Source organism: Chaetura pelagica, unplaced genomic scaffold (genome assembly GCF_000747805.2).
Source record: "Chaetura pelagica isolate M959 unplaced genomic scaffold, ChaPel_1.0 scaffold3, whole genome shotgun sequence".
Classification (NCBI taxonomy): domain Eukaryota; kingdom Metazoa; phylum Chordata; class Aves; order Apodiformes; family Apodidae; genus Chaetura; species Chaetura pelagica.
The window spans coordinates 1,503,243-1,529,458 of record NW_009952974.1 but is presented as its reverse complement, the minus strand read 5'-3'; the positions used below and the strand labels follow the sequence as shown (position 1 = coordinate 1,529,458).

Below are 26,216 nucleotides of genomic sequence, written 5' to 3'. Positions count from 1 at the left end.
GGAGTTAGTTCTAATGGTGGCTATTAAATATAACAGTCTGAATTCTTCAAACCACTGAATTCCAGAAGTGGAGAGGTTCATTCCTTTTAGAGCACTCTCTTTATCTGCTGTCCTAAGCAACCTTGTCAGAGGATGGCCTCTGCTGTGAAAGGATATTTCTTATTTTCTTGTGCTCAGTAGGCAGCTTGATTGAAGTAGTCTGGCTTTCAAGATGTTATTGCCTCCAATGGAGGCAGTATCTGCTAAGCGCTTTTGAATATCTGGCATGTATACATAGGTGCCTGGTGGTAGCCATAACAGTCTAAAAAGTTTTCAATTTTTGGGCCCATTGTTTACTTTAGTTATTTCAAAGTAGCAGGACACTGAGCAGCTAGAAGCATCCTCAAAAAATCCACCAAACACATAAAGAGAGTCTTTTATTTTATTCCCCTTTGCTGCAGCGAAGTACAAGCTTTGCATGACACCCAGGGACCCCATCATCTGATGCCCCATGAATAGGGAACCATGAGCTGTGAAGTCTCCGTGGAAGTCTAATGTTGTATCTCAAGCAACAGGTAGATGTGAAGATTGATCTGAAGTTTTAGAGATAGTAATTTATCTGCTATAGGCTGTTAAAAGACCAAGTGCTATAATAAATATGTAATGGCTTAGCTTTCAGCACCAGTGTTCATTCAGTTCATTCAGGGGAATATTTTACTATGCACTCAGTGTAGAAGTTGTTGCCACCTTCTTTTTGCAAACTTCTATTTCAGAGTAATTTTCTCTTGAAGGATGCTTAGCTTTTATATATCCTGTCTTTATTGATACTGTTGGAACCAGAAACACAGTAATGCAGAGGCAGGATATTCTTGCAGTACTTTTGACTGAGTCAAAAATGAATAGTTGGATATGTCTGCAGAAAGCCTTACTTCTACTACTGTCAACTCAACAGAACTAGTTAAAAGTTTAGAGTTTCTGAGGTGTTTATCCTGGTATAACTGGACCACCAGGGCATGAGCTAGGTATCTGTTCTGCCATGTCTTCCATGTGGGCTTAACCCTGTTTAAATGGAGACTTCCTAAGAGCACTACTGCTCACTAAAGTGACCCATTACTTTTTGAGCCACAAATGGAGTGACATGTACCCTGACTGCTGTAGTAAGTGAAAGGAAATATATTTCCAGCTCCTCTTTCCTGCCCAAGCTGCATGAGCAACAAGTGGTGATTTCTAAGCAGCTTTTGTCTCTGCCATTTTATGGTCTCACACTGAGCTGAAACTCATTTATTTCAGGCTGTAGTCACAGTTGCATGGATCAATCTACTTATAGGATCAGGTGTTAGCTGGAAGGCTGATAGACTTTGGCCCAGCAGCTTCTGTTAAACATCCCTATTGAGTGAAATAACCTGGTCGTTATTAATTGGATGCATAATCTCATGCAAACTAACTTAGTTATATGATTTAAAAACCTATAAATATGTGTGGTTGGGGGGGTGGCTATGCTGTATTTGACATCAGATTCTCGGCTCTTTTCTGAACTGAGAATGAAATAGTTGTTGGGTGTTTCCTCAGAACTAGAATGGCTTTTAATACTAAGCTAAAGCAATGTCATAACTTTGATTACTTCCAATGCTCCATTAGCCCTGATATGAGCAAAGAGCACCAGTGATGAGGAAGAAGCACCATCTGTCAAGTGCCATTTTGGGTTGCAGATACTATTGCCATTTTTCAGAAATGCCACTGCAGACAAATAGAAGGGAAAGCAAATTCCAGAATCCAGCACGATTTCTACTCCGCTGTCACCTCTGGGCCTACATTGTGTATTTGCTGCAGTACTTTGGTTAACAAGCAAGGTGCTGGTGGTGTCATCACACTCTGCAAATGTTCATGTTTCACTCTGACTCTCAATATCTCATTTTTTAAAATTTTTTATTCTTTCCTCCTGGCTGCCAATGTCATTCTCTGCCTTTTCACAATACCTGCACAGAATGGATACCTACATACTCAGAAACCCCTCTCACTTTTCTCTGTCAGGCAACCTGAGTTCATCATCGAAGGGACCCCAATAACATAGTTTCTTCATTCACAACTACAGTCAGTGACATTTAATTCATCATTAGTAAAGAATAATGTTTCTATACAGCTAGGATATGTAATGAACCCTCAGTTATTACATTTACCCTGTAAGGGGAATAAATGCATGGTGTCCCTCTTAGCCCTGGAATAACTAAGGGCTCTGATTAAGGCAGTTTAAAAGGCTCATACCTCAATGAGGTTTTCCATTGCAACAAAGTGAAGAACATGAACTCATCACCTCATTCACCTAGGGTACCACTTTCCAGATGTAAACACAACATTTTTGTTTAATTTTTAGTTTTTACCCACCAGGACATTACATTCACTTAACTGAGGATACACAGACTGTCACTGGACTTCATCAAACCATGTAGATTGCAAAGGGTTGCTGGAAGGTCTAGCTGAGTATCCTGTTTTTCAGACACAAGTAGCCCTGAGCAGAAATGAAAAGCAGTGTGGAAGGGGATAAGGGCAAAGATGTGGCTCTGGGTTTGTGAAGCTGACTGCTGTGGCTAGAGGCGTACACTCCACTGTTCTTAGATCTTCCTGCAGAATACTAGCTCATCTCAGGCATGTTTTTGAAACACAACTTTCGTTTTAAAAGCTGCTGGAGACAGTGAAAAAAATCTAATAAAATTACCCAAAGTTGACAAGGTCAAGTTATTGCTTTCATTAAAATATTTAAGCCTCTTGGCAATGTTAGTTCAAGTCTGCCTCTGCAAAGGCAGTTTGTCTTTCTTTTGGTATTTACATTGAAACAGGCTGAAGCTGAAAGCAAGCCTGGAAGAAAAAGGACATAATATTATAAACGTATAATCCATAAATGTAGCTGCCTTCTAGAAACAACTTAATGTAAACATTACAAGACTGGTATTTACATAACTTAATAGTCAGGTTTGCCTCTTCAAGAGCTTGTGTCTGGGGAGGGGGACCAACATAAACTACAAAAAAGCAAGATCTCCTGTAAGCTGATGACTGTGGGACATTTGGTTGTGCCATTCTTTGCCCTGATGTTGAATTTGTGAGAGCAGATATGTTCAGAAGCCTCTGTCTTTTCTGTTTCCCTTTTTTGGAATTTTACTAAAAATAGGCATAGCCCTCCCCTGAAATGGTTCTCTGCACAACTTGCTTTCATAAAGCATGAAGTAAAACTCTCACAGTCTGAAAAAATAATAAATCAGTACTCAAAAGAGCATTTCCAATCAGACCATAATTCTTACTGTCTTCTTTGAGGGACATACCTAAAATGAAATGCATCTGTGCTATAGTGGTGCATTTCGGCACTTGGTAAACAAGTACACTAAACCCCTAACATAAGGAGAAAGACATTTTCCTGCTTCTGTCTGCTTGTGAAATAGCCTTATTTGAGCCTGGGATAGGCAAAGGGCTAATGACACACTCTAATGCTGTAGTCATAGGAAATAATTTTCCCCTTATGCAAAACTTTTCAAGATTTCGTTTTCTGAAAGGAACTAAATTGTTTCAGTTTTTATCAGCATTTCCTATAAGAAAAACTGAAAAGAATTAATGTCTGTAACATAGATATCTTGGTAGCAAAATCCAGACTAAAATCTCTGCTCCTTCTTCTCCATCTCTCTTGAATGCTTTAGAACTGCACAATGTGACGTTGTGAAGTCACTTTCTCCAACAGGTAAATGAATTGCACTGTAACCTCCCCTTCAGACCTTTCTGAGGATAGATATCAGGGTCTGAATCAAAGGTGACTTTGTCTGTAAAGCTTCAATTCTCACTGTTATGCTAGAAAGCATAGAGTGACTAGAAGTACATGAAAAAATAAAACACTTGCTCTTGTGGTCGAGGCAAGGGATTATTCCATCCTTGCTTCTGTTACAGACTTCCTTGATGGTACAAACAGTCATCACAGGTATTACTTAGCACAGACAAGATGAAACAGAAAAAAGATAATGGCTACAATTGTAGTAGGGAAATACAACACATCATTACTTACCAATGTATTCATACAATCATGAACCTATGCTATGTGCTACAGACTAAAATGACAGTGACAATGCACTAGCACCAGTGGCCTGAATATTTCATCAAGGTTTGAAAGATAAGCCAGTTTTGCTTCATTGCTTCTCAAAGAGTAAATTCATTATACTGTTTCCAAATGACTGTTCATTATCCAAATACTTTAAAATAGAAAGCAATTTTGGCTTAAATTTGATGACAAACAGAAATTAGAAAACTAAATGCCACAGAAGTCAGTTGAGTTTGCATGTTTCAAAACAGTTTTTAATAGCTTTTTTCTTTTTTCCATTATAAGCAACTATCATTCTGTTGCAATGTCCCATATTTAGTTTCGAAATCATGCAGAGATTGTCCTCTAATCAAAACAAAACAAAACAAAAACCCCATAAAAAACCAAAACAGTCTCCTTCTTAAAAGTTAAAATCCAGGAAATGCTCATTCTTACATTCCATCAAGAGAGAGCTGACACACACTAGCACACTCAGAGCTTCAATAATGCAATGTAGTTCCCTGAAATTAACTCAGTACTTTAAACCAGCTCAGCTGGAGGAAGAAACAATCCCACAGCAGTTTCATAGCATGATGTTTCAGCAATTTCTGTAATTAAAGGAAATTTGAGAAGTGCAAAAGAGATCCAGTATCAGAGTTTACAAACAACCTAGGTCAATTGGATTCCACTAAAATCTCTAGTGGCAGCAAGAAAACAATATTAATTTCTCAAGTACAGATTCAGTTGTCCTATTTCTTATGTCCTGCAAAACCAGCTACAGATGCTAAAATGCTGTGCACACTTGTGTAGGAACAGCAATCTAAGTAGGTTACAAGCCTGCTACCCTCTATTACTAAGTAGGAAAATACTGATTGTACATTTGGATATTTAGGAGCTCCAAATTATTTCAGTGGGAAAAACTAGGTGTTAGGTGCTTTTTCACATTAACTAAACCAATGGATTTAGGTCTCTGTTTTACAGAGAGGAAACTTTGGTCGATGCTTCTATTACATGCCTTAGATCTGCAATTCCTAGTCAATGACTTAACTGGGAATGAGGGGTGCATGGCATCTCTTCAGTTCAAGGCCATGTTGCAAAGACTGTACTCATTTTTCTCTGCATGAGACAGTCAATAAACATTTCTGTCTTCTTTAGTCAACATACAGCTATGTAGCGTGGACTGTATGAAAAACACATGGAAAATAATGTTCTGTGCCAACATTAACTCAGAAAATGTCAATATGGTGTTAGCTGTAAAGTAACCTGGCAGAGATTCAAAATGCATACCTGGCATTAGCTAAACAGTGCTGAACTGGGCATCAAGGAGAAGTGATTTACAGAAGAAATTAATGTTTCTCCATTTCTCTCTTTATATGTACAGTAACTGATTTTTCTTCTCAGCTGTGGAGGCAACCAGCCTTCAGAGCCACAAAGTCAAATTCCTCATGGCCTTTTATTTCAGCTAGTTTGGTTGGCCTTGTGCCACAGCTATTTACCCTTGGACCCCACTCCTGAGGAATGAAGTCAACACCTTCCATTCTTCAGAGTTTCAGAGAAATGGTGCCTACGTCTGAAAAATAGCTCATGACAATTTTATTTACAGATAGTAAAAGAGAAAGTTTAAGCTTCTCGTATATATATATACATATAAAGATATTTTTTTTCTTTGAAAACGTTTGGTAATAAACATTTCCAGCAATTTAACTTATATGGTTCCAACACACTAATTACTTGCACTCACTGTGCAGATGATGTCTCTTGGCTCTTGCAGCAGCCAGGAGTGGAGCAGCATGGACCTTCTGGGAAATGAATGGGACTGAGAAAACTGGCTTGAAAATAGCCTCCTTGACCCTTAAAAGCATCTCAGACTATCTGAGGGACTGAAGAGGACAGCAGCACCACTCATCAGATCACAGCTGCTAGACAGTGATCTTATTTCTGCAATTAAAAGAACATTTCTCTCCTGATCATTTGCTTACTTAGTAACTGAGTTCTTCCCTTAGAAAGTGGCAGGGTTTATACTGAGGAGAAAACAATCTGGCATGAAAGGAAGGTTTTGAAACCTTTTATGTTGATCAGTGCCAAGTTCCATATTATATTGATAGGATGGAAATCACAAAAAAATTTGAATTGTTTACTATTTAGTTGTACATTATCTAAACTGGACATATCAAGTTTGATATTTTAATGACATTTTCTTAAAATGCTGCTTGTAGACTTGGGTTCTCTGAAAAGATTATTTATTGAAGAGTAAATAACAGAACTGTGTGCTAATCACTTGGCTATGGACTCATAATTTTTCCATGGTAATTAAAATCCTTAGAATCCAGCCCACCATGGAAAAGGATACATAAAATGACAAGGAGTCCTGTCTGGCTTATCTACATTTGTGCCATGCTGCTGTAGAGATGCCACTGCTCAGCCTTGCATTCAACTACCAACAATGTTGAGAATCAGATCTGGGAAGATAACAGTGCAGCCTTCCAGAGGATTTGATCTGGACAGTGTTAGTGGCAACATTTTATTAACAACTGTCAGCGAGAGAATGCATCGCTATTTAACCAAAAACGTGTTGGACAGGAAATCAAACAGATTTTATATAGTAGCAAATATAAAAGATTTAGATCAGCAAGATACCAAATCCTGCTATGTAATATATTTGGGGCCTCTTGAAGGTGTGTGGAGGAAGTTCTTTTCTTTGAAGTGAGTTTATTTTTAACTGAGCAAAAGAATTTACTTTGGTGCCATCAAACTCTGTGCTGGGTTATTCCTTCAATGTATGTGGTTTAGAAAGGAGAACAGTGGGTTTAACAAATGTTTTACACAGATGAGGGAATCCAGGATATCCTGTTAGGTTTTATACCACTGATTATGACAGGTGATAGTTGCCATTTCTTAATATTTACTGGAAGTGGTGCTGTGAATTAGCCCTACAAAAAACAGTGGGCATTTCTTTCCAAACAGTTTAATCCAATGCTTAGATTTAGGAAGGTTATTTTCTAAAGCATTAAAGCCAATTCTTTTCTCAGTAGCAATGATTGGGATAAAGTTTCTTCCTACTATAGTAAAGTTATGTGGCTCTGCTCAGCCCTGCTGAAGTTTAAGAAACAGCATCTAACAGTTTTAATATTTGTTTTCCCCCAGTGCATCTTGAAAAAACCACAAACTTTGAAGACAATATCTCCCTTTTGGAAAACTCATGCTTTAAGTAAATTGTGGGGATATCAGTTTAAAAAATATATATTCTATTTTAGATGTAACATACAGACTACTCACAAGACTGAGGATAAAGTAAGATGGGTTCTAGGCCTGCACATGAATGTGTCATCTTGGCTCAATTGCTCAAGCTATTATTTACTCCTGCTTTGGTCCTCAGTGTAAAACACATTAAGGAAGGCAAAATTTTAACAAATTTGGAGTACTGAGTTTTTTTTTTTAAAGATAATATTTATTTATAGGTAATCAAATTCTTATTTACTCTTAAAAATCTCAAGCAGCGCTTTGATTTTTTGTACAGTTTGTTGGGTGAAAAACATTTATTGAATAGGAACTGGAGACTTCGCAGGTAGCTTTGGTAATTTAAATAAGAAATTCCCTTTAAGACTAATTTGAAGGCATTTCTGATTTCAATGGGAATTGGGTGCCCAAATCCCTTTACAACAGATGCTTTCAAAGCTCCCTAGAGAAATGTTCAAGTGGTGAGAATTTTTAGCTTAGTGCTTCTGCTGCAGGGTTATGTCAAACTAGAAGATCCTCATATTATCCGCTGATTGTCCTGGCATAGTGTGGAGTATGCACTATGATAAATAATACAAGGTTCCAATTTTCCACTGCCTCTTCTAGTCTTTTATATCTGCACAGAAGAAACCTAAGACTTTATTATTCTGACTCAGTAGCATTTCACATCCACCTAGCAAAGACACAAGTACATAAGCCTAAGTCATTACAGTCAAGAATGAACCAATTCAAACATTAAAAAAAGGTGTCCTTCCTCCATTCCTCCTCAGAATTGATTTCACTCATGTTCCATGTTTCTGTTTGTTATGCTCAGAAACATAATTATCTATTCCATTTATCACTACAGAGTTGCATTCTATAGAATCATAATTATTACTTAATTCTGGTGGGAGAATATTAATTGTAAGAAAAAAAACACAACACAACAAATCATCATAATTTTCCTAATTTGCTAGCATGGGAGCAATCTTTCTGCACCTAAGCACTTCAAGCAGAGATACTTTTAAACAGTGAATGCTAGAAAGCTGCCTTCATGGTGTTTTTCTAATAACTGCTTATTCAGAAGAGGTAGTCATGGAAGTTTTACTTACTCTTGGATTTCTGTACCTTACAAAACCCAAGCTTCCAGTAATAAAATACCCTTGCCAGAATGAGCAGGCAAATGACCTAGGTCAGCAACTAGTCTAACAGTGAGACGAATTCTACAGATTAACATACTGAAAACATTCATTCTCTTTCACAAGAAGAAATGTATTGATCTTTGCTTTCAGGAGCTAAAAGTTAAGGTTTCTACTAGGGAAAAAAATGAGGATCACTTATAATTTATATGTAGAAAGAACAAGCTGACATAGCTGCTAACCATGAAATCTAACTTGCACCTTCTTACAGAAAATATGGATTTTTCCCCTGAGAAGTACGTCTAAGAATGACAGAGAGTATATTGCTTCTGCATCCCATACAGAGTATACCATTATGACTGAATTCATTAGTAAAAATTCAGTTTGTTCAATGGGATTATTAGAAATTTTTGTTCTCTGTTTCTTCAATATTCCTTACGCCCTACTTGCCGTTAGGACTGTTGAGAAGCTGAAGTGGCAACAGAGAGTAGAAGAGATCAAAGTAAAGATCTATCTCCTTATTTGACTGGGACATCTTCCTTCACAGTCATTCTTTCCAAACTTTCTTTTTTTGAGAGAAATACAGTAAAGATACACAAATATCTGACCTGTTAAGCCCATTCTCTTTCAAGTAAGGAACATTAAAATCTCTGTGTCTGAAAGGGATTTCAGTTTAAATTGAAACTGTGAAGTCTGCTTCAGTCAGTTTTGTTTATTTCACCCCTGAAAAATGTACAAATATAATACTCATTTCAGACAGACAAATACCCACAGTCCTCAAAGACAGAAGCTGAGATGTTAAAATCTACCTGTGGAATCTCTGCAGCCAAATCCTTTTGAAATTAGATATGTATTTTCCCAAAGCTTTCCAAAAGCTCTTCCAAACCCCATCTTCCTAACATTCTCTCTGGTTACCTTGATTTTTTCAGTGCAACCGGAAAGATATTTTAAAGGTAATTTGAAAAAGAATTTATGAGAAGTTCAAGAATTTTAAACACTGATACAATAAGCCATGGAGCAGCCTTAAGAAGACCATTCAGCATTAATGCAACCTTCTTTTTCCAGCAATTTCTACAGCCAGAGTTGCAGCTTCTGTTTTGCTATCTATATCCATTTTCCACTAAAATCAACAGCAAGACAAGGAGTGATTTCATTTGTGGATCAGGTCATAAATCTGCATTTTGAAATTTAGTTTTCAATTCACACTTTCTCCTGGGAAAGCTGCAACTGGTAACACTGCTGGAAGGATGAGAGGTGATGTGTGTATTTTTGTGCACAGAAAACAGAATTCAAAACACAACCCTGTGGAGTTTAAATGCCTTTAAAACATTCTTTTCTATTGATGTTCAAGAAAAAATGATTCTTAGTTGCCATTATTTATAGCATTTGAAGTTCAGCTGCAGAGGTGAAGAATGTCAGTAGGGACCCTTCCCACACACCCAAATGATTGGCTGGAGGGAAGATTATAATGCTTGGCCAGCAACTCAGGACTAGCTGTAGCCCAGGCGTAGCACTATGCAAGCCAGTGATTCCAGAAGCACAGCTATTACCCATCATCATCAACAGTACAAAACTTAATTAAGTCCTGCTGAAAATGTCAGATGCTGGAAAAGCAGATTATAGTTTATTTATTTCTTTAGGTTTTTTTTCCTTTAAAAGAGAGATGGATAAAATATTCCACGTCTTTACATCTTGTTTAGAAACTCACACGGTGAACATCTTAGATAGACAAGTTTCAAAGTCCAGTGTTTGAGTTAAAGAGATATTTGTATCCCAGGGACAACTAATTTCAAAAATAGTAGATGTATTGGCAATTCCTACACTGGCATTATTGTGCTCTCTTTAGCATTTAAAATTTCCTCTTAATCACAAACATGTATGCAAACATGGGAATGTATAGCTGATTTACCATTTCAGGAAGTATTAAAATCAAGTAAAGCATTTAGGCTTAAAACAAGGAATGTAAATTTCACCAAAACACTCCCCATGATTGTGGAAAAAAAAAAGGACAGATTATGCTACAGGACATTTCAGTCAAGGTACCTTACCTACCAGTGGTAAGACAGCACATTGCTTACACAAGATGACTTGAAGCAAACTACTGGACAATTTTCGTGGTCTTTGGGAGAAAGCCAAAAATAAATCTGTGTCATAAGCTTATTGCACCATTATGAAAAACTGAAAATAGAGTGGGCTAAGTCTGAATGCAGAGTTTCAGCACTCATTTCTAATCCACAGAAGGCAAAAGTTCATTTCGCATGACTTATGTGCAAGGGTTAAAGAAACAGCATGAGCTTCTGATACTATGCCTGCAAACAGAAGGGAATGACCAGATAATCCCAAAGCACTCTTTTGTTTCCAATGAAAAGGAAATAATTAAAATCATTGTCACTTACTCTCTGTTGGCAGCACAGGGGGAAGTGTGGTCTTAGGTTTCTTGGTCTTCTTCTCAGTAGGCTTTGAGGTCTTTGTGGATGAGGAATCTTCAAAAGAAATAATAAAATACAAATCCCATTTAAAAATCAGTAATGAAAAAGCTGCCTATTAGGATCAGTTTGGTTTGGATCTTTCTGCAAAGTTGGAGGAAATTGCTGTCTCTCTGGTGTTTACAAAAGATTTTCTGCACAGACTTGCCTGGAGAACATTCTGTTGTAAAAGGAAGAGGGAGCAGAGAGGAAGAAGCCCTCTATGAAAGCAGCTGCACTGAGCACCTGAGAAAGCAACTAGACAAGAGGCACCCTCTGAGCTGATAGGTCTATTTTAACTGAATAGAACAGATTACAATGTGCACAAAACTGCTTAATGTAGTGCATGGAAGAGGGAAACAAAGGCATATTTGAAGCATCATTTCATCCAAAAGAATATCTTGCTATTGCCATTCTTCTGATCCATTCATTGTCTGTGTGATCTATATATATAGATCAAATATTTTGACAAGGGGCGTTTCTTCTATGTGTTTAAATCTTTCCAAGAAGATATTATTACACATTGGTTCATTCCTAAAGAAAAATGGCAAAAGCGACACTGCGTACTCAAGTGCTATGGATCTAGTTATTCTCAAGACTGTACAACTCATGTCCAGCAGCTACTCAGCTCTGCAGGCTCCACTGACAGCTGAGAGTCCATACAAGGTCTCTTCCATGTGAATCCCATATGACATAGACACATATAACTAGAAGGTGCAACTTTTTTTTCAGGAAGGTTAGCTGAGACAGAGCCTGTCATATAAAGGAAATCCTAATGAGCTCCATGTGTTAGATTGTTTGATCCTGACATTTCTCTTCAGAACAAAGTTTCCAAATCTGCATTATGATCTCAGCAATAGTTGTATCAATTCACAGCTTTAAATATTTAGCTTTCAGAGGATTTGTGCATGAGAAAGCTGTTTGAATTTTAGTTACCAGAGAAAACATAAGTGTTACGGAACCACCTATTTCAGTCACCTATTTGTAGGTGCTAGAGCATGAAAGTTGATCTCTATAAGTTTCTTAAAAAGTTAACAGGGGAAGACAGAATATCCTAGCAAGGAATTCAGAGCAGAAGGCTGTACTACATCTGAATTCAGCTACTTGTCTACTACAGATTTATCCCTGAGCTAATTTGAAAACTGAAGTTAAATAGTCCTCCAATCTCATTTGAGTCCCTGGGGTCAAAACGAATAAAATAATCTGATATTTATTTGTTGAATCTAAATATCAGCATTTGGGATGCTGACAGCAGCCTGAGTAGAAGGGAGCAATTTTTATTGTTGTTTTAGATCACAAGCCTAATTTAAACATAAAAATAATCCCCTCTGCCAGTCACAGACATGGGATATAAAATGAACTCTCTCTTAAATAGCTGGAGCTTAGTTTCATGCCATTTCTCTAAAACCTCCTCTCAGCCATTGCAAGCAGCATGACAGTAGATAATGGGAAAGACAGATGAGGCAGCTAGTATCAAGGTAAGAATGTGGTCATTCTGCTGACCAATATTACATCAGCACTTAGCTCCTAATGCCATGGGTACCACTACCAGTGTAAGCCAGGTGATGTAACACCATTCACCTCGTTATGCAAGGTATGTGTCATAAGCTGACAGCCTCCCATGGCCAAGACTTTGGCAAGCCGAAGTCAACATCCAACCTCCTAAAACATGCAGAGTTCAGGAGGAAATTGGAAGTGGGAAATATGCTAAGGGGGCTTCAGAAAGAAAAGCAACTACTTGAAGGGGATCAGAAGACAAAGGAGGAGCTGAGATATTTAACAGATGCTTGGGCAGCTCTGGAGAACTACTGTGTGCCAAGCACTTGATGACCTCATCCTATAAAGCTCTGGTTCTGTGGTAGTTAAGGTGATACAGGTACTAGATTTTGTTTAAAACCTCCTCTTCATAGTCTTTGAACTTCAGCACTGGTAAAATGTATTACTTTAAATTACAGAAATAGAAACAATAGCTTATCAAATATCTAAGCCTGACTACATTGTGACCATAGTATCATGGAAGGTGCCATTACAGGAAGCAATATAATTAGTTGTAATTACCTGTTTAATTAATTCCTTTTCCAGCTACATAAAGACTGATCCTTACTGAGGGAGCTATAGGTTCATGTTCTTAACTTGTGTCATGCTGCATTAGGAAAATAAAAAATAGTTTTCTTTTCTAGACCTCCTGACCCAACTACCACATCTGCACCACAGTTGTGAAAGCCAAGCACCCAAGATCTGTCTTACTGGGTTTTTTGTTTAGTTTTGTGTTCTTTTTAGTTACAATGAAAATTATTCAAGGATGAGATCACCAGAAAGTGAGCTTATAATAAGCACATTTGATAACTTAAAGTCTCTTAAGTAACTTCAAGTCCATGGCAGTTTAAAAAGTCTGTGCTCTCAAACTCATGACAAAATATTTGCCCAAGGCCAAGACTACTTGGCAAGAGTACAGTGTCATCAGCATGACAGAGGCTGAAAACTGGTACCTCAGTCAGCAAATAATCTGTTTTCTAAGACTATGACATACATGGCATTTGAGGTGCTAATTTGCTTATTTTTTCCACTTATACTAGAAAAAAAAACCCAACAACAAAGCAAACAAACAAAAACATCACCAAATGTCATTGAATGCAGAACATTGAAAAGTTCTAGACTGAGAAATGTGCCATACATAGTCCTGAGACAGCCTGGTACCCAGGTTCACGCACTGAATTCTTACATTTGTGTAGCCCAGCAGCAAATCTTCACAGGCCCAACTTACTGTTTTAAAATCCTTCTAGAAGCAGAGGGGGCAGCAGAACATACATTATTCCACAAAGCAGCCAGAGCCTTTGGCTCTGTATTGTCTCTCTGCTCGTTCCCCTGAATGGTAGACCTTGAATTACATATTGATCAAAAAGTGCAGGAAGAAAGAATGTAGTTATTTTTTTGTGTATGTGGTTCATAAAGGCTGTTCTTGGGAAATAAAGGGAGGAAGAAGGAAGCTCTACAGATGGGTTTTCCTATTACCAGAAAAGTACTTACCTTCTACCACCACTTTGCAAGCACATTCAGCTTTTCCTGCTGCATTCTCAGCTATGCATTTGTATTCGCCCCCATCTTCAGGCATGGCCTTCTCAATGGTGAGTGAACACAGTGTCCCTAATACAAAGGAAAGAGAACAAATGGATGTTATGTTTCAGTTCACGAAAACCTTAATGCTATTCAGGAAGAGAATGCACCAAATGATCAAATCCTTTACTACAGCTGATCTTCACTGTTAGAAAAGCATGTTTTTCCCTTAAAAATTCAAATCAGAATGGGAACCTTATTAATGGTAAATAAAGTAAAAGCACATTGATAGATAATGGAATTTTTTGCTGTTGCCTAGGATACACAAAGCTTTTCCTACAGCCCTACAGTGGTTAATGGATGAGGGTAGAGAAAACCCAGAGAAGTATCTCTCCTGCTGTGGTCTTATAACAGGGTTAAGAAGTCTTAACTCTGATGATTTTCTTCCAAAAGATCAGCAGTGTAGGACTGTAAATAAGAGGGCTTCTGTCAAATGATCATCTGCAATATTTGATTCAGCACTATCTCTAGCACTCCCATGAGCATCCATGTGTGAACGTAGAACTGCAGCTTAGCGCCCAAGTTGAAAAATGACAGAGAGTAATTTTATTATTGCTTGACTTTCTCAGAAAACAAGTGTCTGATATTGCAAAATATCTGCTAACAAGTCCAATGTATCGGTGGCAATCAAATTTGTCACTGCAACAAATCCATCCCTTTTTCAAACAAAAAAATGAAGTTTGACTTCATTGAGTTGCAGAAACAGGATGCGACATAAGCTCCGTAGTAACCAAGGGAATCTTGCTATGACCCCAGGGAAATATATTTCCTCTTAAAAAACAAAACTCTGTGAACCAAACCAGAAGCTGTTCCCAGTACTTGGGGGATAAGGAGAATTGTGGTTTGCCTCATTCCTTATACTCACTTGCATTGCTTGGAACAACAAAGTACTTTGCAGTACATTGCAGACTTTCCCCTTCTAAATATCCCTCATTAAGTGATTGTAAAGTTTGGGCTTACTTTCACCTTCCCCTACAGGAAAGCCTGATCTGTCCTTAAACACAGCCTGAGACACTGTACATTTCCACCCATTGCTGTTAGCTTTACCAGAATGTCTCCACCCTCCCTTAATTTCAGCTGCAGTGTTTCCTTCTTCCCTTCCTCCATTTACCTTTCGCAGTCTGTCCTAATTAATAGCAAGATTGGATAGATGATCTTTTTTACATGTTTCTCCCGTGTCCTGAGATGTAAGGAAATACCCTGGCATCTCTTGCTATTTTTCTCTCTATGTGAACTGGAGACTGCCTTCCAGAGTGCCTGGTCCCAGGCTCCCCACCAAATACATCCCTTGTGAGGTGGGAGATGGCACAGGTGACACTGGTCCTTGAAGAGGACCTCCAAAGGCCCTTGAAAAGAGCTCACTTCTAACAGAAGAACTTTGAGAGTTTACTGACTCCCCTTGGAGACTAGACCTCTTTTCTGACAGGGCAATTATGCTTTTGGCATTCAGATTTTCCCTCATTGTAAAACTAGGTGTTATTATTCAAGACAAATGTTATTAAAAACATCCAAATGGTTCCAAACAAATTTGGTTTGCCCAACACAAACAAAGGTTAGAAAAAGATAAATTTTCCCCGCTTCCTCATCTCCACAAAATCAAGAACCTCTAAATAATGACATCTTTCCCCCTGAGAAACAGTGTAAAATTATTTCAGAAGACAACTGACCTCTCACTCACATGTGCTGTGCTCAGCCAACCACAGGGTGAAAGGAAAAGCCACGTGCCTGCCCTGAGGCCACTCAGCTCCATGAGTCAGGCTGAGCCAAAAATGTCATGAGTTGCAGTTCCATTCCAAATGGAGGAGGGACACTAGAAAAGTATTCTTGCAGGCAAATATAAATTCATGTGTCTGCTGCTTAAAGAGACAACTAGAAAGCAACCCAATGCTAACTTCCAGTCTAAGAAATTACATTAATCTATAGAAGATGATAAGAGAAGAGCACACATTAAAACCTAAAAATGCAATTGTTAAAGCACATAAACTATGGAACAAAGACATGTACATGTGAAAGAGATCTCTGGCCACCTTAGTGAGAGAAGGAGTTGGGCTTGTAATGATAACTGGATCATCAAGGGACTGGAACAAAGCAGCATTTACTTCAGTGTGTGCTGGAGCTTTCTACCTGCTCAAAAGCTTTTCTTCACCTTCAGGCTAATCAGCTCATTTAAGACTAATGTGATACAGGGTCGTTCCTCATCACTCATACTGTTGAAGTGTTGTCCATACAGCTTGCTGCAGCAACAGAAGTTAACACCTTAGGAGAAACACCTCCTTATGCAGCTTATACAAACAGAAACATCCCACCCTAACAAGTCATTCACTGCCATTATAGTAAAATCTAGAAGCAAATCCTAGGGTTTTCTCATGACAGTCCTCAACTTGCCACATGCATTCAGTGCTCTGTTAATTTTGCTTTTAGAATCTAGCCCTGGCCAGGCTGCATGGCAGGGGTCTGACTGAAGCTGCATTTAGCTTATTCCATGCACTAGAAGCAGAGTCCTCATCAACTGATGTCAGTCTTTCTCTTTCCAAAAGAATATTTATGTGTTGACTTTAATGAAGTTATTTTGTGAGAAGAGGATGAAGGAAATCTGGTTTTTTTTTTCAATGGTTGCATCTTTTTTCTCCTGGCTTACACCTCCTGCAGCAATAATATGTATCCTGTTTCCCTCCACTTCTTCATACTCCCCAGCAACTAAACTGGAGGAGCACACACAAAGTATATGGGGATTGCTGGGCTTGTAGCTACCACTAGATACAGTGGTGATATTCTGCCCTCAGTGGAAGAGTGAAGGGGAAATTAGACAATTTGGGTCATTCTCCTTTATTTAGCCACTAGTTTGCATGCAACTGTGGATGACCAGGACTAAGTGTGAAATTGGCCAATGATTCAAAAAAGCATTGGCAAACTGGACCAGGAGGTCCAGGGGTGGCTTAGAGAGCACATGGCTGGAGAAACCTCCTTTTCTTAGAAAACAAACCTTCGCCCCCTCCTCAAACAGACAAAATTTATGAGATTTCATAAGGACAGGAAACTCCCCAATAGGCCTATGCCCTGTGATCTAGAGCTACAGTCAATTCCCGGGGCTAGAAGGCCAAATGCATTTCAATGAAGTATGTGGTATTTCCTCTGCAAAAACCTTTCATGACCTGAAACAGGCTTATTTTCTCATAACTGCAAGAAAGCCCAGACTGATCACTCCAGTTGGATATTCTGAATCCTGGCACTTCATAAATCTCAGTAAACTAAAAGAATTTGCTATCAGTTTCATCCCCCCATCCCTCTGGGTCGTTTTTTTTTGTTTGGCTGGGTTGGGGGTTTTTTGTTTGTTTTTGTTTTTGTTTTTTTCTAGGAACCAGCCCATGGACAGTCTTTAAAACATTTTCAGTATAGGCAGGATTGGAGTAAACATGAGCATTGGGATTTTCCACTTAGACATGGAACTGGTGCAGCTCTAGAGAAGACCTTAACAGCTACAGAAGCAGACAGCTTACTGGAGGGTCTGGTTTATATACACAAAGCCCAACCCTTGCATTTTGAGCTATTAAAGGATTTTTGGACTTACTCAAAAATAGTGCAAGCCAGTTTAAAATATCTCTAGGCTTCTGCATTCTTTCCATGGAACTCTGAAGTCAACTTCAGATACAAAACAAACACACAAACCAACAAAAAACAGCTCCTGATTCTAATTCTTCCCACTGGTATCCAGCTGGCCAATCTCTTGACTCCCATCTAGGATACAGACTGAATTTTATGTAATTCTAATTTGTATCCCCTTGACTAAAGAAGAACTATGGAGTATTTAGGCAATATCAATAAGTGTTAGGCCATGAGAAATTGTGCTTAGGAGCCATAACAAATTTGTTAAAGTACTCATTGGCCCACTGGTGTTAATTTTTTAATAAATCACATAATGTCTGGGAAAGCAGAAATGCATGCTAGTATCACAGTCATGTTTAAAAATGGCAAGTGGGTTGACCTGGAAAATATTGACTACAGTTACAATGACAACAGGCAAAGTAGTGAGAAAACTCACATGAGTTTCAGAGAAGAAAAACTGTCAAATGTAATTATTGCTAATTGATAGAGCTGTAAAGCAAGGTAAGAAACCTACTTCCACTATTCATGAAATCACATATTTAATTGGCAAATGTATCTGTGTAAAGGTAATTTTCCTAGTCTTTACTGAAATATTAGTGTTATCTCACATTTTTCTGCTTGAAATTAATGCTGTATTACTATATTAGTGACATTCATGTTAGGAAGAGTTAGAGCTGCCAGAATAAAGATCTCATGAAGAAGCTGGCAATAGGAAATCATCCCTTGGTATGTTGCTGGTGGACTTCCTAGTGATCAGACTGGGACCAAAGTTACTAGCTATTTTAATGTGTAATGTAGAAGTATTAATAAATGAATGTTGATTATTTTACAGATGATAGTAAGCATGTTGGAAAGGGAAAGGACAAAAAGAAAGAGAAAACAAGACAGTCCTCATAAACAATCTCATTTACTCGTTAAGCTGAGTCCTATTCACTCAGAGAAAATGGGCTTTAAGGCAGTGAAATGTAAGCATCCATGGGCAGAAGGGATGCTCTGTTTTCAGAAGGTTTAAAAGTTTAATACAGAAGTAGCAAACATTAGCTCCACTACTGGAGGTAGAAAAAGGACCAATGACCTGCAGCAAGCACAGCAATAGGCAGGTGACCTCCATCTCACTGGTGCTGATACCAGCCTACAGTTCTGCTGCCTGTTTTCTAAATAGGATAATAAACCAACAAACAGCAACTGAAGGTGAAGTACTAAAAATAAAACAAAACAACCCCAAGCCTTCAAGGGCTGAATAAAGTACATTATGGAGAGAAAACTGATTAGAACTTGAGTTGCCAAGTTTCAAAAATAAACAGATAGAGAGGTATCTCGATTACAGAGCCAAAGCCATTATACCAAGTAAAAACAGGATCTTCAGCTTCGCAGAGAGAGGAAAGAAGTGTGTGGAAGAAGAACCTACATAAACTTATATTAGAAATAAGAAAATTTTTAATTTCTTAATTTAAAAATAAAACACTTAGAACACTGAAATTAATTACCAGTGATTATAGCAAATCTCTCTATTTGGCTGTATTTAAACCTACACTAGATGAGTTTCTGGAAGAAGGAAGATTCAGACAAAAAATGCAGTACCAAGAGAAATGTTGTGGAATGTGACAAAGATGGAATTGTGTCAAAATTGATGCTTAGACCATCTCCCTAGCTTTAAACTTTCTGAAGAAGCTTTTTTTAAATTGCAGAGTCCATCTACTTGGAGCAGTATGTAGAATTGTGTTTATTACACACCAAATTCTTATTCAAAGTTAAGTTAGACTGACAGACAAAGACTTGCACAATGGATAGGAAGATTTAGGAGTTATGTTAAGTCACAAGAAAGTTGTTAAGGTCTTACTGCTAACAAGATTACCAACTCTTTCTGCTGCCAAGACACTTAAAAAAAAAAAAAAAAAAAAGAAAAATAGAGCAATCTTACACAGCACAAGGTAAACTGAGCATTTTCTAAGCTACACCATCACTGCTACCTGAAGCTATATTGAGTAGTTCCTCTTCAATCTATATAGTCACGTGGTACTAAACCTAGCCAAGAAAAGCAGAGCAAGCTGATTTTAAAAAATGACAAGTTTGGCAGCTTTGACTTATGTTCACTGTGCATCTCCATTCTCCAGACTAGTAAGGATGCCAGTTTCTAAATCTCTTTCACTGTCATCTTCTATAAGAACTTTTGTAACCATGCAAAAATTTTCTATCTGGATTTTGTATCCCATAGTCACACAGCAGGACACTAGCACAGGGCACTGCTGTGCCAAGTACTATACAAATGTAATGCAGAATGGTTCCTGCTCTAAAGAGTTCACCGTGTGAGGAAGTTTGTTCTACTCAGTCCTTATATGTCTGACTCCACTCTAAAGTCTGCTAGGGCCTTCTTAAAAACTTTTATTAAAAAAAAACAGACAACCCTGTAACTTCAAAAAAGGAACTCTCTCATATTAAAATCAAGTGCCTCTTAACCATAAACCACCTAACTTGCCCCTATAAATGCATAATGCTTTAATTTATGAGTATCCTCTTCTGTTTGTTTGTTACAGTTACTGTTTATTTTGAGATTTCACAGGGAAAACCACATTTATATCTATCCCATTAATGTGGATAACCACACTGTCACAAGAGTTTAAAAGAAGAAAAATATAAAATTAAACCATTAATAAACTCCTACCAGGTCAGGCATATTTATAAAAGAAAAATGGTGTAAAAGCTCATTTTGTCATGAAAATGATACTTTAAGCAACACAACACTCATGCCAATCAACTGGAAGAATTCTGTTTGGGGAATTATTTAAAGAAATGGAGAAACTAGTAGTTGCAAGGGAAAACAAAGCAGTATTAATAGTTAAAATTTAAAATGGAAGGAATGAGATTGATTTTAGCTATGTTGTGATTGTGACATTCAGTTTAATGCTGCTCAGATTCTGACTTCCAGTTTAACCCTGGAATAACAGAATACATTGCAAACCCTAGATTAAGTGCTATAATACAGCATAAGCCTGAAGATGAAGGTCTTTTTTTGGAGCAGGATTTAATTTTTCCTTTGCCAAGACCTTACCAGTCAGTGATTATTCTGATCATGGTGCTTGAATTCAGGCTTCTCTAATGGTACAGAAGTGGGGCTAACATCCCCCCTTCTCTTACATACCAATGGCTAACTTGCCTTGGACCAGCAATGTAGTGTTAGCCTCTCCAAACACAGAGGACACATGTAAATAGAGTTGCTTCTAACAGGTTAAGGGCCTTACTAGCAGCCAGGATAAATATGCCAAGGAAAGTTACTTTCAATGAGTGACTAGTTAGCTTGACTGTCCCTTGAACTTGTTACACACAAATGTATACTTTTAAGTCTGCCCTTCCTGGCCAAATACGCTACTTGTTTTACCAGGCACCAAATGTGATGTATTTATCTTTGCTTTATTTGGCACCAGGATATCAGCAAAATGCCACCTCTTTTTGCTTTCTGGCAATGATAGAGAGGCTTAATTTCATGTCCAAAAGACAAATACCTGGCATCTGCAGATTCATGTGTTACATTACACAGTTTGTGGGCCAGTGGCCCATGCTAACTAAGATGGGCTTGTATTACAACAAGAAGCAGATGGCCATGCCCCAGTCTAGAGAATTTTCCAGTATCCAACTCACTAAGAACAAATAAGCCATTACTCTGTGAGATACCTCTGGCAAATTTTCCACACGAGAACCACTGGTCAACTCCAAACATCACGGCACCTCACAACCTGTTGGTGAAATGGCTAAGAACGGACCTACTCTACCTACTTCCACAGTGGATTTTGTTTATGAACACAAGATGAGCAAAGTCACACCAAAGAAATAAAAAAATGGCTTTGCAAGATCTAAGCCCATTAATGTGAGCTGGATCCTTTTGCTCTGCCTTCCTCTCCTTCACCACAGATCCAAACTTCTTTCAGCTGAGGATGACCCTAGGGGATTATCTCCAGAGCCCATTAAATTCTGCTCCAAGGTTGGCCAAAGGCCTTGCTGCTGGCGGACATGACACCTGTGGGTGTGACAAAGTTGCCTTTTCAGTGTTGGGGGCAAAAGATGGAATCTGAAATTTTGGCACTGGGATGCTGAGTACTGCATCCAGTTTTACTGTTGCTCTCTCCCTTTAAAGTGGCCTCAAACTCTTACTGTGATACTAATCCATACAGTTTCTTCATTGAACAGTACTTCCTGATATTCATCCTCAATTGATTATTTCTCAATTCTAGTCTGTAACTTTAATTATCCCCCTCTTCCCTTGGTTCCTTCAACTATCTATGTGTTCCTAATTAGGGGAAAAGAGAAAAGTCACTCTCTAAGGAAACTAGAACTAACTTGAATTAAGTTTCATGCATACCTAGGTAGTTACTTAACAGTTGGCATGAAAGCATTTCACAGTGGGAGAGCAGCAATACATTGTTTTCCAAGTGCCAAAGGTAGCAGGCACTGTCAGGGAAAACCCTAAATTGACCATCATGCAATGTATCCCCTCCGTGTACCAGGGGGGATGTAGTAAGTTTAAAAAACTTCTCCTAATCCTCAGTCCATTTTTTTTTCCATTAAAGGAGAAAACTGTAGCATTTACTTCCCCATGTAATATTTCTTTCTAAGATCCTCTACAAATATGTGCAAAAGGAAGCTCAACTTTGAAGCAGCAATAATGCTAACTACCTAAGCATGAGACTAGTGTAATAATGCAGGTACAATTAAAACATAAGGGCCATTTCTTCATTCCCTGCAAGAATCTGTCCTGAAACAGTGGATTCCTTATCCAGTCATGCCCTTTGTTCCTTACTTCAATGCAAAATACTGCTGAAGTGTGGCATCCTGTCAAAATGCCAGCTCTGGGGTGTTAAGACCAAGAGTATCATCTAGGCCAGACAAACTGGATGGAACAAGTCACATGCCCTACTCAGACAAGTAGGAGAGCATTTCTGTACATGAAGTTCACTTCACTGTATACACAACTACACTGGATCTTCAGCTCCACAGTACCATTTTATAAAGTGAGTAACAGTTGAGGGATTGTAACAGTCAATTACTCTGATTATTTCAGTCAAGAAAACAGCTTTCTGCAGCACCACAACACCAAAGCTTTGGGACTTCAGGAGGCTACACCATAGCTCAGAAGATTTAACACAAAGACAGTATTTCTCTGATGTGCTTTGATAGGAGACATGAAACTTTGAGATGCATAATTTCTTTTCACTCTGAGCAACTCTGAGAAAACCCTTGAAATCTTCCTTCCAATTTAAGGCTGATCAAATTGCAGTGTCCACCTTCCTGATCCTCTCAGTCCTTACAAGGATGGCATTTTCATCAGTCAGCTTTTTCCTATACAAAAGTTACACTGCACATAACAGTTACCCCTGTTCTATACAGTACCCTCCAGTGAAAATCATCCTGTACTAATAGATACTTTTTTATGCTACTTCAGACACATGCCAGACACAATACACCTGCTATCATTTCCCTCTCTCCACCTACTCACTTTGGTATCCACTTAATGTAGTACTCAGGTTCCTTTTTTCCCACCCTATCTGAAGGTAATGTTGTTTCTGAGTGCAATGACTTTAAAGGAATCACTATGTTTCAGTGCTTGGAATACAGCACAAAGATTCACTTGTTGTGGTGAACTATTGCGAATCTTCATTTGGCTCTCTTTTATTTAATAACACTGGAAATAGTCTGGATTAAATAAAGAAAGATTCACGATTATCAGTGCAGACTTGTGTGTCAAGCTGTAATTCTTTCTGTGAATGTGAACATTTTACTACAACTTCCAGGACAGTGTCATTCTCCATATAATTCCCTCAGTGTTTTATGAAACAAATATGAAGAAAATAAGTTTTGGATTTTTAAAAAAATATATATTATAATTTATCCTCCCAGTTTTTGTCCCAAGGGAAATAAGTTTTTTTTAGATACAGTATTAACTTTCATACAAAACCAGTCAGAATGTGGAATATAAAGAAGTCACACAATTTAACAAGAGTGAGTGTTCTCTCTGAGGACTCCTATCAAACCCTGCACTGTTCTGAAATGAGTTGGAAGTCCTCAGGCCACTGAGGTTCAAATATTTCAGTGTCTGTAAAAGCATCAGAAGCATCTGTCATGGACCATTAATTACACTGCAAATAAATTCTTAGCTCTGATCCTAACTATGTACTAATTTCTCTCTATAACAAACGCCCTCTTTGCTTCTGTGTTTCTTATTGCAATAGAAAACCTGAAATATTAAACATACAGAAAAAATAATTTAAAATTTGTAAACTAGCAATAATATTATTCTGTTTACCATGTTCTAAATCCTTAAAGTTCAGCTTAAATAAACATCATGACCAGCTCCTTAAGCAGCATTAGCAACATAAACAACATTTAAAAATGCAAGTTCAACTTTATAAAAATTACATCTGCAGGCTCTTAAAGGAAAATCTGCAAGAAACATCAAACACTACTATTCCTGTGTACTTCACTGAAATAACAAGAAAGCTGCATCTGGAAACAGCTACTGGCACGGGACTTAAATAAAGAATTGCATTACCTTTAATGAACTAAATATTATTAATCAAGAGTCAGATGTAAGACTGTGCCATCCAGCTGGCTTGTATTGAAATGTATTTACCTTCTTGGGAGATGACAGTGGACTTTGATGATTTGATGGCTTTGCTGTCTAGAGTCCAGGTGACAGCTGCAGGGGGATCAGAGGAAATCCGACATTGTAAGACCAATTTTTCACCATCTACTACTTGAGCATCCTGAAGCTTCTCTGTAAAGGAAGGTGCTGTTGCTTTGCTTGCTGGTGGCTTGCTTGCTGGTGCTTTGTTTTCAGCTTTTTTCCCAATGATCCCGCCATCCACCACTGCACACCCATGTTCACAGTTTCTGTCGTTCTTCTCCTCTTTTTTCACTGCTGGTTTGGCAACGGGAGCTTGAGAATTGGGGGTCACATTCGGGGCTTCAGAATGAGGGCGGGCGTTGGGTGCTGGGGTGCCAGTGCTGCCATTCTCTGCAGGTGGCTTTTTCTTTGAGCCCAGAACAGATCTGAAATCTGTGACAGCTGGCTTAGGTGGTGGCACCTTCTCTGGCAAAGGGGTTTTGGGGGTGCCTTTCTTGGCCAGCACAGAGCGGAAGTCCACCTGCTGAGGAGCATGAACTTTCCTTTCCTCCTCTGACAAGGTCTTGGGTTTGACCTGCCGCTGCAGGTTTGCTCGGAAGTCCATTTGCTCGGCTGGGATTTCTTTCAGATCCTCCTCAGAAAAACTTTTGGTGCTGACTTTCTTGCCTAAAATGTCACGGAAATCGAGTTGCTCAGCTTCCTGCTGCCTCAGGCTCTCCTCTGTGTGTTCCCTAGTTTCCACTCGCCTCTTCAGCACACCTCGGACGTCTTCCTGCTCTTCCTCAGCTGCTCTGGTTTCACTGCTGTTCTTTTTGAAGCCACTTGTTCTACCAAATGTTAGTTTACCATGATCTCCACCATCTCTTTGCTCTCCAGAGCTGGCTGATTCCCTCCCACTATGATCCAAAAAAGAAAAGAAAGAGAGAGCCAGGAAAGGGGCTGGTTTAAAAATGTCAGGGAACAATCTCAGAGCAGGAACAAAATGTGTTTACAGAAGGGGAGGTTGATTAGAGGAGCACACTCCATTAGTTTATTGCATCAATGATGACTTCAGGAGCCATATAAGGGCACAAACAAAAAAGATCTTCTCTACTCTGGCTTGGTACGATGTGCTTAGCCTGTATGATGAAAACAATTTGTTGGGTCACATTTGGGGATTAGGTTGAACAGCAGCCAGCCTGGGTCTGTAAGGGCAGGGAATTAACAGAGCAAAAAATAGAACCCACCCATGCAAGTCCCTGGGAAACATACTCACTCTCTGAGCATTTCTGCTCTGGAAGCTGAACTCTCCCGCAGCATCAGAGACACCTGGCAGCTGCATTCTCCAACTTGGTTCCTGAAATATTTAAGTAAATTCAGAAAAGCAGGAGTTTACCCCTCCAAAACTGTAACTTTCCTGAGCTAAGTGATTGTGTGTTGCTTTTCCTCAAACCCTGTGTGGCATCCTCTTTTTCTGAGGTGGCTGGTGGCTGACTGAGTGCATTTGGTTCCCTTATATTTGGAGCCAGGCTATCTCAAATAACTTTTACTGATCTGTTGCTGTCTACACTGGGAGCAACGTACTCCCTGAACAAAAGTCAGAGCAATTTACAGAATGAAACAGCTGCAAACAAACAAGCTAAATGAAAACAAATACAAAAGCTGGAAAATCAAGGCAGAGGAAGGGGCTATTTCGAAAAGTTGAAAATCTTTCCAACTCTGCCTACTGTTTATTTATTCAAACTCAAGCTCAAGTTTTCTAATGTTAAGATATTAAAAGCAGGGTCTCATTTCCTTCCCTCCCCCCTGGCCCAACCAATCAGCAAAACCCATCTACATGGATTGCTCCAGTCTGTACATGTTTATATTAAAAAACATAAAAGTGTCACCATATATGGTGCTGAGTACTTATTCTTCCTTTTGCAGAGGAATACCATGGATGCCTTCTGGAAAGGGCTCCCATTAAAGAATTCATTTAAAGCTCTCCCCCCACCCCCTCAGCTCCTTCCCTCTTGCAGATATATATCATTCTTTTAGCCCCAAACCGCTCT

The 26,216-nt window shown here is 38.7% G+C and overlaps 1 protein-coding gene across 3 annotated transcripts in view; it reads right to left on the bottom strand.

Moving 5' to 3' along the window:
- Positions 1 to 26,216, bottom strand: part of MYLK (myosin light chain kinase) — a 144,594-nt gene that overhangs the window by 45,668 nt on the left and 72,710 nt on the right. For 2 of the 3 annotated variants that reach the window (XM_009996030.1, XM_009996031.1), the window contains exons 1-3: positions 24,193 to 25,142; positions 13,881 to 13,997; positions 10,785 to 10,871 (exon numbers count right to left, since the gene is read on the bottom strand). In XM_009996030.1, coding sequence (XP_009994332.1) covers positions 10,785 to 10,871; positions 13,881 to 13,997; positions 24,193 to 24,790 — 802 coding nt within the window. In that variant the 5' untranslated portion in view covers positions 24,791 to 25,142. Of the gene's footprint in view, positions 1 to 7,864; positions 7,868 to 10,784; positions 10,872 to 13,880; positions 13,998 to 24,192; positions 25,143 to 25,441; positions 25,523 to 26,216 lie in introns of those variants that run through there. The other variant, XM_009996028.1, reaches the window with a different exon arrangement.